Source organism: Helianthus annuus, chromosome 15 (assembly GCF_002127325.2).
Source record: "Helianthus annuus cultivar XRQ/B chromosome 15, HanXRQr2.0-SUNRISE, whole genome shotgun sequence".
NCBI lineage: Eukaryota > Viridiplantae > Streptophyta > Magnoliopsida > Asterales > Asteraceae > Helianthus > Helianthus annuus.
In genome coordinates this window covers 126,491,545-126,508,884 of record NC_035447.2, presented here as the reverse complement: position 1 = coordinate 126,508,884, position 17,340 = coordinate 126,491,545, and the positions used below count along the sequence as shown (strand labels likewise).

General features: G+C 38.4%; 1 protein-coding gene across 1 annotated transcript in view; it reads left to right on the top strand.

Annotated features, from left to right (window-relative positions):
- The first annotated feature begins 728 nt into the window (after positions 1–728).
- Positions 729–17,340, top strand: part of LOC110912415 (mediator of RNA polymerase II transcription subunit 6) — a 32,370-nt gene continuing 15,758 nt past the window's right edge. Inside the window, exons 1-4 of the mRNA XM_022157104.2 lie at positions 729–844; positions 3,610–3,880; positions 5,320–5,488; positions 9,760–9,829. Coding sequence (XP_022012796.1) covers positions 3,621–3,880; positions 5,320–5,488; positions 9,760–9,829 — 499 coding nt within the window. The 5' untranslated portion in view covers positions 729–844; positions 3,610–3,620. The remainder of the gene's footprint in view (positions 845–3,609; positions 3,881–5,319; positions 5,489–9,759; positions 9,830–17,340) is intronic.

The window sequence follows — 17,340 nt, the reverse complement described above, 5'->3', positions numbered from 1 at the left end:
ATTCAGAGGTAGGGGTGTTCAAAAAACTCGTGTCTCGCAGCTCGTTCGAAACTCGCTCGAAAAAAGTTCGAAAAGAGCTCGGCTCGAAATTGGCTCTGTTTGAAACGAGCCAGCTCGGCTCGGTTTGTAAACGAGTAAAGCTCGAGCTTGGCCTGGCTCGGCTCGCAAGCTCGTGAGCCAGCTCGATAAGGTTTACATCCTTCATTTTTTTTGTCCCACATCGCTTAGAAAACAAAAACTAAGGGAGTATCTCCCCTATAAAAGAAGGTAAAGAAAATGTACTAAGTGAGTTAACTATTTATACTTGCATATTCAATCATTTGGTTAAATATAATTGCAATTATGACCCTTATTCTATGAAAAGATTCATTTTTAGGGCTTTTTAAGTCGTAAATATTGTGGTTCTTTGTTAGTTCGAGCTAGATCGAGCCGAGCCGAGCTAGCTCGAATTTTAATCGAGTCGAGCTCGAGCCTCAAATCTCAGCTCGATTTGAAATTCGAGCTCGAGCCGAGCCAGCTCGAACTGAGTTCGAGCCGAGCTCGAGCCGGGTCGAGCTTAGCTCGACTCGGCTCGTTTACAGCCCTATTCAGAGGTTACCTCTTAACCATTCAGACTTGAGGTTACCTCTTATTCACTTAGAAGTTTTAAACCATTAAAAGATAGCATCTGAATAATTATTAAGAGACTACCAGCCCTAAGAGGTTTTAAACCTTGGTCATTAAGAAACAGCCCCTAAATAATAATATACGGTTTCATCCACTATATCATCCATCTCCGTGTACTCACATTCCACCACCGTCCTCCGGCCACCGCTCGCCGCTCATTCCTCCGATCGACGTCGAGGTATATCGATTTCATCTATACGCTGTTGTCGTTACATTATTCGTTTATATAATATGTGTACGGTTTACGGTTTCAGTATACAATTGATTCTGTTTTCGTAGTTTAATCTGGTAACAGTGATGTGATATTATAGATTGATTTGATGTTTGTTTGTGTATAAGTATGTGATTCGTGAAATAAGCAGAAGTTTTGTTGCATTTGTTAATGATCTGGATTTGTTGTACGGTTAAACTTATTTGATTTTGTTTTGTGTGGGTTGATTGTTGCTTTAATTTTGAAAATGTGTCGAGATTTTTGAAGTTTAAGTTTATTATATGTATGTGTAAAACCTTAAAGTTGAGTTTTATTTACAAAAGGCGAGGGGTGCCCTGAGACGGCACTTGAGGCGCGAAAAGCGCACAGAAAATCGGCTTTTGAGGGGGATTTTTGTTTGGGGAAGTTCTGTGCATCAGGATATTGTGCGTATAGCTTTCTTACTTTGTACGTATAGGTTATTTATATGTTAAGCCATGTATAGTGCCATGGTTGTAAAACTCGCTAGGCGCTGGTAGGGCGGTCGGCGGTGGGATATCGTATAGCGATGAATCGGGATTAATAGAGATTGATTGGTTTGGACTTTTATATGTGATTTGTTAAACTTATATACACACACACAGAAAAATTTTCAAACTTATTAATTGTTTTCAAATACTTCAAAGAGTCTAACCAATTTTCACTTATTTTGACCAAAATTTGACTGATTTTGACTGCCTAATGATTTTGGGTTCGACTAGTTGAAATTTATTCAGTAAACTACTGATTACCAATTAATTGCATCGGCGATTAAACCTGTTTTGCAGCACTGTATAATGCTTATTTATGTTTAAATTTTGGGTAACTGGTGCTAGAAATCTATGAAAATAAGAAAAAATATAACCTAATTGCCCTTTGTGTGCGGAAAGCACTTTCCGTCTTTGCGCCCTGGTTTTAGACCCTATTGCCTTGTGCTTTTTTAAAAACTTCGGTCCAGTGGTTCTGCCTTGCAGGTTATTCAGTATGCTCATCTATTCAAAACACTGATGAACTTCTTACTTGTTCTAGTCTTACTTGAAGTTTGAAGTTTAGGATTCAGCTTTTTATCTCGTGATAATACATTGTCATGTTGAGAGTGTTTTTGTTCATAGCAAGGAATGAGGACTTGAGGGGAGATGAGTCATTGTTTTGTAATAGTTCTTCTAATTATATTTGTATGTATTTTAAAAAGCGTGCCGGAGGTTGGAGGCTATGTTGTCAAAAGCGAGCTAGGCGCGCGCGCCTAGGCGCAGCGAGGTGCAGCTAAACCGCCTGGTGGAGAGCTAGGTGCAAATCTGCGTCTTTTTTATAAAAAAACGCACTCAGGCGCTCGCCTAGAGCTGGGCGCAGGTGCAGAAAGCGACCCTTAACAGCTTGAAACGTTAAATTAGAGCGGGTAGATAGTTAGGAACCTGGTATAGCAACTTCTTGAAGACTCAAGGGGGGGGGGGGGCATGGTTACACTCTAGAGCATTGTGGTCGGCACCAGCAATGTGGTGGACTGGTGTCGGCTGCTCTTTTTTGATTGGAACCCTAATTCAATAAAATTGATGGGCTGTCTTTTTAGACTATGTGTAGATTGTATTGGGTCAGTTTTTGTTTTAAATAACATCACTGTTTTAAAGAACAGATGGATGACCCAACTAAAGATCTTTAAATTGTTTTTCACTTTATTGTTTTAGTTTGTTACGAACCAAATATTTTTTATAAACATTAAATATTTTTATAAACATTAATGTTTATAAAAATATTTGGTTCGTAACAAACTAAAACAATAAAGTGAAACAATTTGAAGATCTTTAGTTGGGTCATCCATCTGTTCTTTAAAATAGTGATGTTATTTAAAACAAGGGGGGGCGGGGGGGATAGTGCACGGTCCTCCCAACCGCCGGAGTGATCTCACTCCGGGAGCCACTACCCGACCAAGCTAGCTCCGCGGTGACTTCCCCATGCCGAGTTCTTACCCTGGGCGACATATGTCACTCCCAAGACTCGAACCCGGTACCTCTGGGAAGAGGTGGGTGTCGGTGGCCAACTGGGCTACCCCAGTTATTTAAAACAAAGACTGGCCCAATACAATCTACACATAATCTACAAAAGGCAACCCATCAATTTTATTGAATTAGGGTTCCTATCAAAAAAGAGCAGCCGACATCAATCCACCACATTGTTGGTGCCGAGTGCCGACCACAATGCTCTAGAGTGTAACCATGTTTTCTCCTCCCCCTCTTGAGTCTTCAAGAAGTTGCTAAACCAGGTTCCTAACTATCTACCAGCTCTAATTTAACGTTTCAACTTGTCTCTTCTTGTTTTAGCCTGTTTTTTTCGGTTTAGGGTCGCTTTCTGCGCCCAGCTGCAGGCGAGCGCCTGAGTGCATTTTTTGAAAAAAAAAGACGCAGATTTGCGCCTAGCTCTCCACCAGGTGGTTTAGCTGCGCCTGAGAGCCTAGGCGCGCGCCTAGCTCGCTTTTGACAACATAGCATAGGGCAAATGTTAATGAACTTTACTGATTTTAGTTTTGTTGCCCTATAATTCTAAGTCATGGTTGTGAAAATTTGACACCCAAAAAAGTGATCCCATAGGAAACAAATCTTGGGTTTGGAGGAGTCATCATATATGTGTTTATAATTATGATATATTGTTCATTTTCCATGATCAAAACTTTGTGTCCTACTAACAAACATTGTTACTTCTTAAAATCCTTAAACTTTTAGAGTCGAAGTAAATGGCTGGCACACCCATGTTGCCACCTAACTTGGTGGCAGGTAGTGGTAACATGGAAGGAAATGCTGCAGCCGCTACCCCGACACTTGGCACAGACATGACCGGAATATGCTTTAGGGATCAGTTATGGTTAAACACGTATCCACTTGACCACAATCTTGTCTTTGATTACTTTGCACTTTCTCCTTTCTATGATTACACTTGCAACAATGAGCAACTCAGGATGCGGTCAATTCATCCCTTGGATATTTCTCATCTTTCGTAAGTTTTTTTCGTTTTGTTTATTGTTAAATTATTGCGCCTCGAAGTTGTGATAGTCAAGTTTTAAATGTTTGGATGAACATATTCTGGTTATGAATTATAAGATAATGATTTCGTACGAGCTACACGAAAACTGTTTCTCTAAGGGTTTGTTTGGTTCGCTAAATGTTTCTGTAGTAATTGGAAGAGTAAATACACCGCTGGTCCCTGTGGTTTAACAAAATTGTGGGTTTGGTCCTTAACTTTCCAAAAGTGTGCGGATGGTCCTTGTGGTTTGCGCTTTGTAACGCATTTAGTCCAAACTTTTTCCAGAAGTACATGGATGGTCTCTTGTGGTTTGCGATTTGTAACACATTTAGGTAGTGTTTGGTATGCAGGAATGAGAGGTGGAATGGAATGAGTGATTACGAGGAAATGAAGAAAAGAGTGTTTGGTTGGTCAATGGAATGGAATCACCCATTCCAAAAGGCATTCCATTCACTCAAAATCATTCCTTCCACCCCCCATGTTTTTTTCCATTCCATCCCCTCTTGCACCATTTATCAACAACACCACAACCCACGACCTTCGCCACAACCCACAACCACCACCGACGCCATCGCTGCCACCCGCCACCACCTCACCCCGACAGCCACCACCGCCGCCGCCACCCACTCGCCACCGTTATCACCCACAGCTGCGACCAACCGCCAACGCCACTCGCCGCCGCCGCCCACCACCAACGTCGACGCCACCACCACCGCCGCCACCTTTGTTGCCACCCACCACCAACGGCCACCTTGTCGACCACCACTCCTCGTCACCGCCGCACCGCCACTCGCCGCCACCACCACCACCCATCGCCGCCGCCGACACCCACCACCGCCACCTATAACCACCCACAATCACTACCACCGACCACCACCACTACTCACCGCTAATTTTATTACTCCGTTTTTCTTGCCTACCGAACAATACACAATAATAATTCATTCCATTCACATGGTAACCAAACAAGACATGGAATGGTAATGATCCATTGCATTCCCTCGTCCATTCCATTACCTCGTCCATTCCATTACTTCGTCCATTCCATTACCCTATACCAAACAGACCCTTAGTCCTTAACAAAATGCGCTACAAAGTGCAAACCACAGGAACCATCCGTATACCCTTGGAAAGCTAGAGACCAAATCCAAAATTTTGGTAAACCTCAGGGACCAAATGGGCCCAAAAGAATTACCTATTTAACCCCCCCCCCCCCACACACACAGATATCTGAACTCTTATCATCTACTGTCGGTTTTATTTATGCTCGTTATCTAATTCTATATCACATAATCACTTTCACAATGCATGTCCACACTTGTAAAAGTATGCAAACACTATAAATATCACGGTGAACTTTGTTATTGTTGAATATATGAAGTAGAATAATATAATTAACACTTCATATATTGAAAAATGACAGGAATAGAATTCATGGTGAGCGAAGTTATGGAGCCACACCTATTTATGATGCGCAAGCAGAAGAGGGACGGTCCCGAGGTCACTCCAATGCTAACCTACTATGTGCTTGACGGTTCAATATACCAAGCACAACTTTGCAATGTCTTTTCAGCTCGGGTTGTACGTAGTGTTTCCCTCATTTGTATATTTTGTTAAGGTGGAAAATGGGCGGGTTGGGCAACTGGTAAAAAAGATAAATTTTGTGGGTCGAAACGGATCAGTCCTTGTTAACCTGTAAAAAATGGTGTCCAAATTATTATACTTTTTTCTTATGTTGTCAAAAGACCGGGCGCAGCGAGGCGCGACTATAGCGCCTAGTGGTGGCTCAGGCCATAATATGGTTTTTTTCTGTAAAAACGCTGCTCAGGCAAGCGCCCAGAGCTAGGCGCAGGTGAGAACAGGTGCGGGCTTTAAACATGTGAGGCGCAATGAAGAAGATAAAGGAGTGACAATTTAAGTGTTTTCGTTCTTCTTACATTTTGTGTCTTCGTTCTTCTCACGTTCCATCTTTTTTTTCTATTTTGCAAGAGTGGCAGTCTTCTTCTTTGACATATACTCCTAGGGTTTTATTGTTTGCGTATTTAAAAAATATTGGGCTTTCTTTTTCTATTTTTCTTATATTTGAGCTTTCCTTTTTATTTGTTACTGAGATTTCTGTATCCACGATTTGTGCCATAAATCTTTCAATTAATCTTTCAACATTTGTTTTGATATAGTTTACTACTATTAACATTTTTATATTTTGACGTCTCTATATCTTATTTTCTTATTTATAACAACTTTTGTTTTTCTTATATGAATTATATATATAATAATAATTAGATTTTTACTGTATTTGTAAAATAGTATTAATGTAATAATTGTGAGGCCTATTATTAAACTAGCCCTAAACAAGTCTAAAACCCCTAAAACTAGTATTGTTATACTCTGCGCCTCACTTAAAAAAGCCCTCGCTTTTTTAGCGCCTTGCGCCTAGGCTCCTGGCGAGACATATGCGCCTTAAGTGCGCCTTGCGCCTTTGACAACATAGTTTTTTTATTAAACTGTATTAGATATAACGAGAAAAGTTATGTTTTTTCAAAAACAATTTAACGAGTCTGAGTCTGAGATCGAGAACGAGCCTAATAGTAAGTTCCACGACCCAAGCTTCACTTATTCAGATCTAGTAGGCTCGCGGGACTTAACGAGCCTAGTATTTTATATAATTTTTTGTTTGAAATATTGAATAGGGGAAAGTTCATTTGAGAAAAAATTTAATATGAGAAGAAAAAGAAGAAAGGACATATTAGTAAAATAATATTTCATTTATAACCTATATCATTAATTTTTCTCTCTTTAATTAATTTGTCAACTAATCATTAATTATCCTACATATAATCTACAAAACCTACACATATCAAAATTTTCCTACATTATACCCTACACATTATACAATTTTATCTTACAGAGTCAAAATTTATCCTATACATACACCTCGAAATATATCCTACACAACTCGTAATTTATTCTACATTTTAAATTAAGTTTTTTTTTTTTTTTTTAATTTGGAAAAAGTATATATTTTGAAAAGGAGTTACAAATTTGATTTAATTAGTTATTAAAAGGTAAGAATACAAATTAATGATTTATGTAAGTTTACCAATATACCCTTATTTTAAAATTAAATGCAAATCTTTTTATACTAATAAACAAAAATCTTTTTTGGACACGTGTCATTCTCTGGTAATTTCTCACCCTTATTTTTTTATTTATCTCTTTTATTAAATAATAATAATATTAAACATCAATTTAACTAAATCTATTTATCTCTTTTGTTTAATTGATTTCTTTTTTAACTCTAAAGTTTCAATGTTTGACAATTTAAGTCCAAAGTTTTGATCTTTGGTATTTTAACCCCCTTTGATTAATTCGATTTTTCATTTCTAATTCAAAAGTTTTCATCTTTTGCGTATTTTTCACTTATAATTCAAAAGTTTTCATCTTTTGCAATTTAACCCCTTTAATTTTTTTTACCTTCAATCCAAAGCTTTTTATCGTTTGCAATTGAATCTCAAACATTTTTTTACTTTCAACTTTAGTCTCTTATATACTTTTCATCTTTCATAAGTTCTCCGTTTAACGTGTCGTTCTAAATTTCCGACTTAACACGCCGCAACGTGCGTGTGGGGTTAAACGTTTTTCATCTATTTTTTTTCCTGTTTGACATGTCCGTCGCAGCGCGTCTATTTTTCCCCGTTTTATAGGTCTGTCGCAACGTGCGAGTCAGAGATCGACTTAGTTATTTTTTCCTCGGTTTTACACACAGGCTCGTGGTTTTGTTTAATTGATTTCTTTTTTAACTCTAAAGTTTCAATGTTTGGCAATTTAAGTCTAAAGTTTTGATCTTTGGTATTTTAACCCCCTTTGATTAATTTGATTTTTCACTTCTAATTCAAAATTTTTCATCTTTTGCAGATTTTTCACTTCTAATTCAAAAGTTTTCATCTTTTGCAATCTATGTAGTTAATATCCCGATATATCAACCGATATATCAGTGATATATCGGTTATCGGTCCCCTACCGAGATAGCAGTACAAGATATTGGTCAGAATATCAGTACCGATAATATCGGCGATATTGTCCGATATTTGACCGATATAGGACCGATATTTGATCGATAAATCACCGATTTTTCCGATATCAGTACCATTCTTCTTATTTATACTGTTCATTTTTCTTCTTATTGATGCTATTAGTGTTTTAAGTCTTAATTGTTAGTTGTTACCGTTAAATGTTAGTGTTTTAATTCTTAGTCAGTTCTTACTTGTTACAAATGCTACATATATAAATTTAGCATGATATTGAAATTACTGATATCTCACCGATATCCCACCGCGATAACCGATATCTCAAATATCGGTCCTTGACCGATATCCGATATTTTACCGCATTAACTACTTAGCTTGCAATTTAACCCCTTTAATTTTTTTTACCTTTAATCCAAAGCTTTTATCGTTTGCAATTTAATCTCAATATTCTTTTTACTTTCAACTTTAGTTTCTTATATACTTTTCATCTTTCATAAGTTTTCCGTTTAACGTGTCGTTCTAAATTTCCGACTTAACACGCCGCAACGTGCGTGTGGGGTTCAACGTTTTTCATCTATTTTTTTCCTGTTTGACATGTCCGTCGCAGCGCGTCTATTTTTCCCCGTTTTATAGGTCTGTCGCAACGTGCGAGTCAAATATCAACTTAGTTATTTTTTCCTCGGTTTTACACACAGACTCGTGGTCATGTGAGAAACATTTGCCTTTCATCTAACATGATATATAACTATTGAATCCCCGTCGCATTGCGGCGGGTGGTAAATCTAGTATTAAATAAAGTAAAATGAATCATTCTTATTGGTTGAAACTTTTTTTTTTTCTTCTTACAAAAAAATTATTCTCATTTGAACCCTCCACATATTGAATATATATATATATATATATATATATATATATATATATATATATATATATATATATATATATATAGTTTATTGTTATATTTAAAACTATGACACAAATGAGTGAAATGACTAATGATATATCATGTTATAACAAAATTATAGTTTTGAATGTATATAAATATAATTATAAAATATTTATGAAAAAGTTATTAAATTAACAAAAATATAATGGAAGAGCCGATCTCTAGCCGAGTTCAAGCTTGAAAATCAACTCACGAGTTGAGGTCACGTTCGAGCTCTCATAAGTTAAACTAGCCGACGTTTACACCCCTATGCCAAACTAATCTCAAATTCTTATTCGTCAAACCAAACTAAACCAAAAACATTAAAGTTAAATTTTTGTTTTTTCATCATCATCATCATCATTATACTCAGTAAATCCCACCAATAGCAAAGCTAAGGTAGGGTCTAAGGAGGGTAAGATGTAGACAACCTTACCTCTACCCGTAGGAATAGAGAGGCTGCTTCCAGTGAGACCCCCGGCTCGATAGTAGTTTTGCATCAAGCCTCGGACATAAGGCACATAACACTCAACAATCGAGACAAAGGTCGATTAGTGCATGTACCCTTTTGTCTTTCGGCTATCAACGCTACCACATGATGCATGATTAACTGGCCGCCGCTTTTAACGTTATTTTCACGATATTAGTAAAACAACGTTAAAATTAGTGCAATTTCACTTTTGCCCCCCGATGGCCCACTCATATGTACATTATATGTGCACACCGCAAGCAGGGCGTTAATTTTTGTTTTTGAAACAAAAAAATTGAACACCCCTACATCCTTAGTAAACTGCTTCATGCACAGTGAGAAATGTATCTGTTCATTTCTAGTATTGCATTGGCTCAATACGCATAGATCGTGTGGCTAAATTCAGTTACAATTATTGGTGTATAAACAGGGACGTGCTTTATATTATATATCAAAGGCTTTTACAACTGTAGCCTCAAAGTTGGAGAAGGTTGGTTATGGTAAGCTTGGTATTCTTGTCAGATTCTAAGGTTGCAAGACGGATGGGTCAAACGGGTCGAAATCATTTCAGGTTGTTTTTGGACTTTTAATAAATAAATAACGTACTAAATATGGTTTTTGTACATTACAATAGTAATAAACTAATAATCTAAATCTTTGAATAAAACGATGTAGATGGGTCGAAGCTGCCACCTCCGTCAACATGGTTATTGTGATTCAAATGGGCCGAGATCATTTCGACCGTTACCTTTTTAACTATGAGTAAAGTACACGGATGGTCCCTGTAGTTTGATCAAAATTTTGGATTTGGTCCCTATATTTTCAAAAGTACATGGATGGTCCTTGTGGTTTGCACTTTGTAACACATTTAGTCTCTAACCAACAGATCTAAAGGTTTTAGCATGTCCAAGTTAGGGACTAAATGTGTGACAAAGTGCAAACCATGAGGACCATCCATGTACTTTTGGAAAAAGAACCGGGGACCAGATACGTTACAAAGTGCAAACCACAGGGATCATCTGGGTACTTTTGTAAAGTTAGGGACCAAATCCAAAGTTTTGGTAAACCACATGAACTAGGGATGAGCTCGGTACCGACCGGTACCGAAAGAACCGGTACCGAAAATCCTCAAAAACGAGTACCGGTACCGAAAATACCCGGTACGGTACGGTTCGGTACCGGTATTTACCGGTATTTTAGTGTAAAAACCGGTACCGAAAACTTCAAAAATGGGTACCGAATTGGTACCAAAAATAATTCGGTTCGGTACATTCGGTACCGATACCGGTATCATTTTCCTCATCATCATCTAATGGGTGTCGATGGTTGTGAATGCCGGAGTGCTGGATGGTTGTGAACTGTGAAGTCGGCTGGAATAGAGAGGCAGTTAGGGTTTCGTTTTTTTGTTGAACTGAGATATGAAATAATGAAGGGAAATGATTAAAGGAAGTAGGAACCACGCGTACGTACACACCCTGACACGGGCTATATTTTTTATTTAATCTAAAAAATATTTGATCATACAAATATTTTTGTTGTTATTATTATTTTTTTTAATTATGGTTTTATTTTGTTAAATTACACGGGCATATTTAATTATTTGATCATACAAATAAGTTGCGAAAGAGACGTATTAAATAAGCGCAAACAATCCAAACAAACATCGTATGAATAAAAGATCAACTGCATAAATAATCAGTTTGTACATATACAAAAAAAGTACAACTGAATGTTTAATACAAAATAAAAACTAAACAAACTAAAAACTAAATCTACTGATCCTCTGGCGGTGGGGACTGTGGCAGCGGCTGGGGGGCAATCCCATGTGAGCCCGGATGTCCATGAGCGCCGCGATTATCCACGTGCGCTCTCGCTCAGAACGTCGGAGGCGCCGATCGAAGCCCCAAGCCACCGCCTGCGCAGCAGGAGGTAGGTCGGCATAGACGTGCTGTGGGTACTGCTGTGGCTGCGGATCTGGCGGCGGCGGCGGGATAACGTCCTTAGCGATGTGATCAGCCGAAGCCGAATGTGGAGCCGGAGGAGGCTGAGCCGGAGGCGGAGCCAGACCCAGAGCCTCAAACTGAGCCTGTCGAGCCTCAGCCTGTATATGTGGAGGCGCTAATACCCCATCCCTCTGCTCAACGACAACCGGGATGACCTCCGGCAACGGCTCTGGATGAAAAATCTGGTAGTCTCGTGCCCGAAACCGCAGACCAATCCCGAGAAAGTCGCGCAACATTCGCATGCTCCGTACACGTGTCGTGCCCAATGTAACCGACATGGTTTAAAAAAACGTTCAAGGCGTCTGTTTTGAGGCGCGCCTCGAAGCGAAACGGGAAAAAAACGTTTTTGAGGCGGCGCCTCGGTGGTTAATTTTATACGTACACCTCATTTGGTCTGAGGCGGTCGTATCTGGTAGAGGCGTACGTTTCTAATAGAGGCGTACGTTTCTAATGGAAGAGGGAGAATTAGGGTTTTATCCTTTGGAGATGACGACTGTATCAACAATTGATACTTACCAGGTGTGGTGTTGAACAACAAACACAGCAGATGGACATGTAGCATGGACGATCCGAAAGAAACAAACTATATGAAGATGACGGCTATATAAACAGTTTCTGATGGAAGAGGGAGAATTAGGGTTTTAGATGTAAAACACGCATGCTCTGGTTTTTTTATAAAAAAAGTGGGCTCTTTCAAAACTTGGGCTCATTCTTAAAACATGGGCTCTCCTAAAAATAAGGAAATTTGACTTAGCCCAATGAATTCTTGAAGTATTTATTGAAATTTTGAAGTACTATTTTATTTTTTTATAAGATATATAATTTTTATATTTATTTTTTAATTCTGCCTCGGTTCGCCTCGAGGCTTACGCCTCGTGAGGCGAAAGAAAAACGCCTCAAAACTCGTTTCCGTTTTTTTAAACCTTGGTAACCGATGAGCGTGTCGTGCGCAACATCATACAATTTCATTCAAATGATTAGAAATCAAAGCAATTGAACAAAATAGTTAAACACAAGAAATTATTTTTTTTCAGCCCCTTCACCCGGCTGTGTCAAATGTTCACCCGGCCGTGTCAGCTTAACATGTATTTTTCACAGCCCCTTCACCCGGCCATGTCAAAGGTTCACACGGCCGTGTCAACTCTGCACATTTATTTTTCACCCAATTTATATCCAAACCTATCCAAACTTATTTTAATCGCTTGGGGTTCGTTTCTTAACATATCCTAAGCTATGATCCATTTATTCAGATAGTTTACGCTCCCATTACCCGGTTTACGTTTTTCTTTATTTTGACCCGTTTTGATATTTAAGCACCTAAGCTCAAATCATCAATAACTTTTTAGTGGGATTATTTTTCACGATTATATCTATTACCCGGGATTAATAACTTTGTGTTCCACGCTCCTAATACTCGGTTTACGAGAACACATATTCGACCTGTTTGATGTTCAAGTTCATAAACTTGAATCCTTCACATTCTTTTCATGGAATTATTTGTTTTTCATCTACAACCCATTTACCCGGGTTCATTACTTACGACACTCACGCTTTCATTACCGGCTTGCGTGTTTGATAATTCATTACCCGTAACCACGGGTTTAAAGCTTACGGAGTAGTGCTCCCATTTACCCGGTTTGCACATATCCTTATTCATCCCGTTTGGTTTGACTTTAGTAAATCCTTATTTCGGACAAACCAAACGTTACCAAATCTTCAAGTTTTTTTTTATTTATCAACAATATTTAACGTCAACATATCAACAATTAATAACAACATGACGTTTAGTCGCGTACCTTAAAGCTTTCCCTTCAAGGGAGTGTCCGCACCGGCTTAACTTCCCGACGCCTCACTTATGTTGCCTAAAATATACAAGCCAATTATCATTAGAACCTTTCGGCTCATATTGAGAGCTTGTTAACTTTGCCAAACACCACAATTAGTGTCTATCAACATCTTTTAGGCGTTTTGTCAAGCACCTTATGTGCATACTTTTTAACTAGCCATTTTCGTCCAATTAAACCTTGGTAAATCCAAAAATTTCAATCTTATTCAAACTTAATTACTCGTCACAGCCCATATTATCATGCTAGTTCAACAAACCTTAGGTTATTACTCACATAGTTCATACAATATATTGGGGCTTTTCATTCTAGATAAAAAGCCACTTCATTATATGACACTTAACTATTCTAAAACAAAATTTATTAATCTATTCACATGATTTCAGTTAGGGTGTTTATGATCCTACACTTTAATCACACTTCCTGGATTCATAATATCATCCAATTATTCAAAAACTTCTACTAATCAAATTTCACCCAAAAATCAAACATCACCAAAACTGAAATTGTAACTTACCTAATGTTAGACAAGTGTGGGTGATCAAGATTTTTTTATTAATGCACTAATTACAAGCCCAATTCACCCTTCAATTTGATCAATTTGATGAAATAAAGGTTTGGGGTGTTTTTCCTCCTTCTGGTCGCCTCCCACACGCACACACACTGATGTGTGTGGGTTTTGATTTGTTTTATTTTTATTAAAATCAAGTTTGGCCATTCTTACAAAACCAGCCCCTCTAGGTTATCTTGTTAGACTATTGTAAATTAAACTAACACCTTTTATTTATATTTTGGGATATGGTGTTTTTAACTATTAATTATTATCGTTTTTTTTTGGGTGTTACATAACACTTAATTGGGAATCGCTTAAAAATCCGTATCGTTAAACACGTTTATTTAATCATTTATACATACTCATTTAATTATTTATTTATTAAGTTAATAAAAATTCATAATTTAAAAAGTTTAACTTTTATTATTAACTTAGTTAAGTTTTAAAGCTAATTAATCAAGTTATATGTCTAACTAAGTTAATTAATGAGGTTAGTATGGTTAGTCAAAGTTCAAGGGTCTTTTGTGCAATTTTTGAAACTTAAAAAGTTGAAAAACAAACAAAAAGGGGTGGATGGGACTCGAACCCGCGCCACACACGGTTCAACCACAACCAACGACTTAACACCTCTATCACAAGCCACTCGTCTGTGTCCCTAAGAACGTTATAATTCAAACCCCGTATAATATATATATATATATATATATATATATATAAACCTTAGGATTTAAATTGAATTTTTCTTTTGCCGCCAACCAGTTCAGCGAAGAACACAACAAAGACCCAGCTGTTTCTTTCCATTTCTTGTCTTCCCTGATTTGTCGAGATATCAGTTCCCATGTTTATACCAATCATGAACCAAAGCCTAATCCCGACTCGATTCGTTCTACGCAACCCCTATAAAAACCGAACCAACTCTCGCTATTTCACCCGCAAATCTCTCACCCCCTTGACACCCTCTGCAAATCCCTCTACCCCCCGTTCGAACCACCGCCGTCTGCTGCCACACCGTCGCCGGCGTACCAGACAATGCATAGCCGATTCCAGCCTCTTTGGCAGAAACTGAAGCAGCTTAATAATTTGTGTTCACTTAATTATGGTTGAAATGATACTATAGTAGCGTAAGGAGAAAGGATACCTCGTTAGGATGTTACGTGCTTAATTTGAAGTGAATTGGAATAGGCACGATCGAATGGGGCTAACACTCCATCCATCAACTCAATGACGACCGGGATCGGGTCCGACAACACCTCTGGCTGCCATGGCTGGTAGTCTCGTGTTCGAAACCGCAGACCAATGCCGTCAAACTGTCTAGTCGTCCCCATGCTCGATACACGGTGCCTGAATAATGTCGTCGATGGGATGGGATCGGACAGCCAGTCATCAGACGCAGGCACGATGCCTTGTGAGCGCGCGATGGTCGTGATGTATGACCCACAGTGGAGCAACCCGCGCTGCTGACTATGATATGAGGAGGCAAAGTAGTCAGCCAAGGATGCCACGAGCGCGCACGTGTGTGGCCGCAATAGGCAGTACAGAAAGAAAAGGTCACCTCGGTTGACCTTGTCCCGGTTGTGACGTTGGGACACGATCGATGACGCAATGATGCGATGAAGGTATCGGTAAAGGGGGTCCCTGTTAGCGGTGACCTTTTGCGACGATTTCCCAAAGGGAACTGTCGCATATATATGTCACCAAGGAAAGCCTAAAGTCAACCGCTTAAAGGACAGAAAATTTAATGAGTTAACACGATGCAATGCGCGTGTGTGGTTCAACGTTTTTATGTCTATTTTTCCTTGTTTAAGGCCCCGTCGCTACGCGTAGATATTAAGTTGACTTAGTTATTTTTTTCCTATATTTTACTTTCGGTCTAATTTTTGTGTGTTAACACGACGCAACGAACGTGTGTGGTTCAATATTTTTACGTCTACTTTTTTTTCGGTTTCTTAATGGTTAAAGATAGTTACTGGCCGCGGTAGTGGGGATGGCGATCAAAGGCCGTGGTGGTGTCGGCGAAAAAAAAAAACAAAAACCGAACCAAAACGAAACCGACCAAAACGAAACAAAAAATCAAAACTGAAATAAACCGACTAAAATGAAACAAAAACATCAAAACCGAACGGAAACAAAACCAAAAAACCCATCAAAACGAACCAAAAGGCATTGGCCGCAGAAAGTAGCCGGGGACCAGGTAGGCACAGACCAAGTGCATGGGTCATTAGAGTTAACAGAAAACCCAATCTCTTTCCAAGAATCCAATCTCTTGGAATGGATATAAGCCCCAAAATCGCCCCCATTAATTAAATACAAAAGCTTGGGGGTCTTCTTGCAAGTTATCCTATTCTTGTTCCATTTATGTAAATTATAAAACTTCGAGGATTAAATAGTCAAAATACTTTCGAAACCCGCTAAAGTTCGCATCACCAGTTAGGTTTATTATTTTGAATTTCAAACCGCTTCAAAAAATAGAGAATTTCTCAACCTGTAACATCTCTTCCACCGCCGTTACTACTCATCCGCAATGGCGAAGAAATCTCAGAAAATTTCGAACAAGATGCTTCTAGGAGAAGAAAGAAAAGCTAATAAGTGGAACAAATTTTAGTAAGTATTTAAATATTTTTTCCCAAAACCCAAACCCGGTGAGAAAAGCTTGTCCCAAAACCCGTCGGGTTTCTAGGCGGTATCGTATATCTTTATAAGGGTTGTATCATATATATACATAGTTAAAAATATAAAAGAAATTATGTCGGGTATAAAATCGGGTAAAAGGGTACACTTTATCGTGTAATCGGGTCGGGTAAACGGGTATATCACCAACACCAAATCCCAAACCCGTCCCAAACCCGCGAAAAAAAAAACTGATCCCAAAGCCGATTATTCGATAAAAAAATAAGTCGGGTTTCGGGTTTACCCATCGGGTTCGGGTTTGGTTGCCATCATGGACGATATTATTTGAATATTTCAACCTGATTGTATCAAATTATTTAGGAAGGAGCACCCCCAATTATCTAAATCTGATTGTATCAAGTTATATAAACAAGAGAAGAAAAATAGTGAATAATCGGGGAAGACAAATAGTAGGAAAACCTACATACTGTGTAATCTAGAAAAAATCCGTGATATCTTTGGCCAATCTACCGGAAACAAAAAAAGAGTTATAGATAAGACCCCTTTTGTAGGTCTTCTACATTTGGCGAAGTCGAATGTGAGTCAAATGAATAGTGTTATCAAGAATCAAGACAATAGCTCGTTATTTTCTCTGTGATAAAATGATAATAGTGCGTAAGGGGCCGAGAACCAAGAGTTTCCAATTACAGATGGGGACTTTTCAACTGTCATGAGTATACAAAATGGTAAGGATCCGTTAGTTGCTGAAAACCCAAAATTGGATCTTGATCTCGTACAAAAATTCTGCATATTAAATAAGGGAAATAAGTATAAAGAAATTTGCCCAACCAAGACTATGAAAGTACTTGTCGATTCCGATGAAAAGGATGTGATATCTATAAAGCAAGCTTTTGCTTTATTAGCTACGTATTTCCTTGTTTGTGCCACCGCACGGGGTAAACTTGGAAAGAATATGATTTACTATGTGCAGGATGATAATAGGC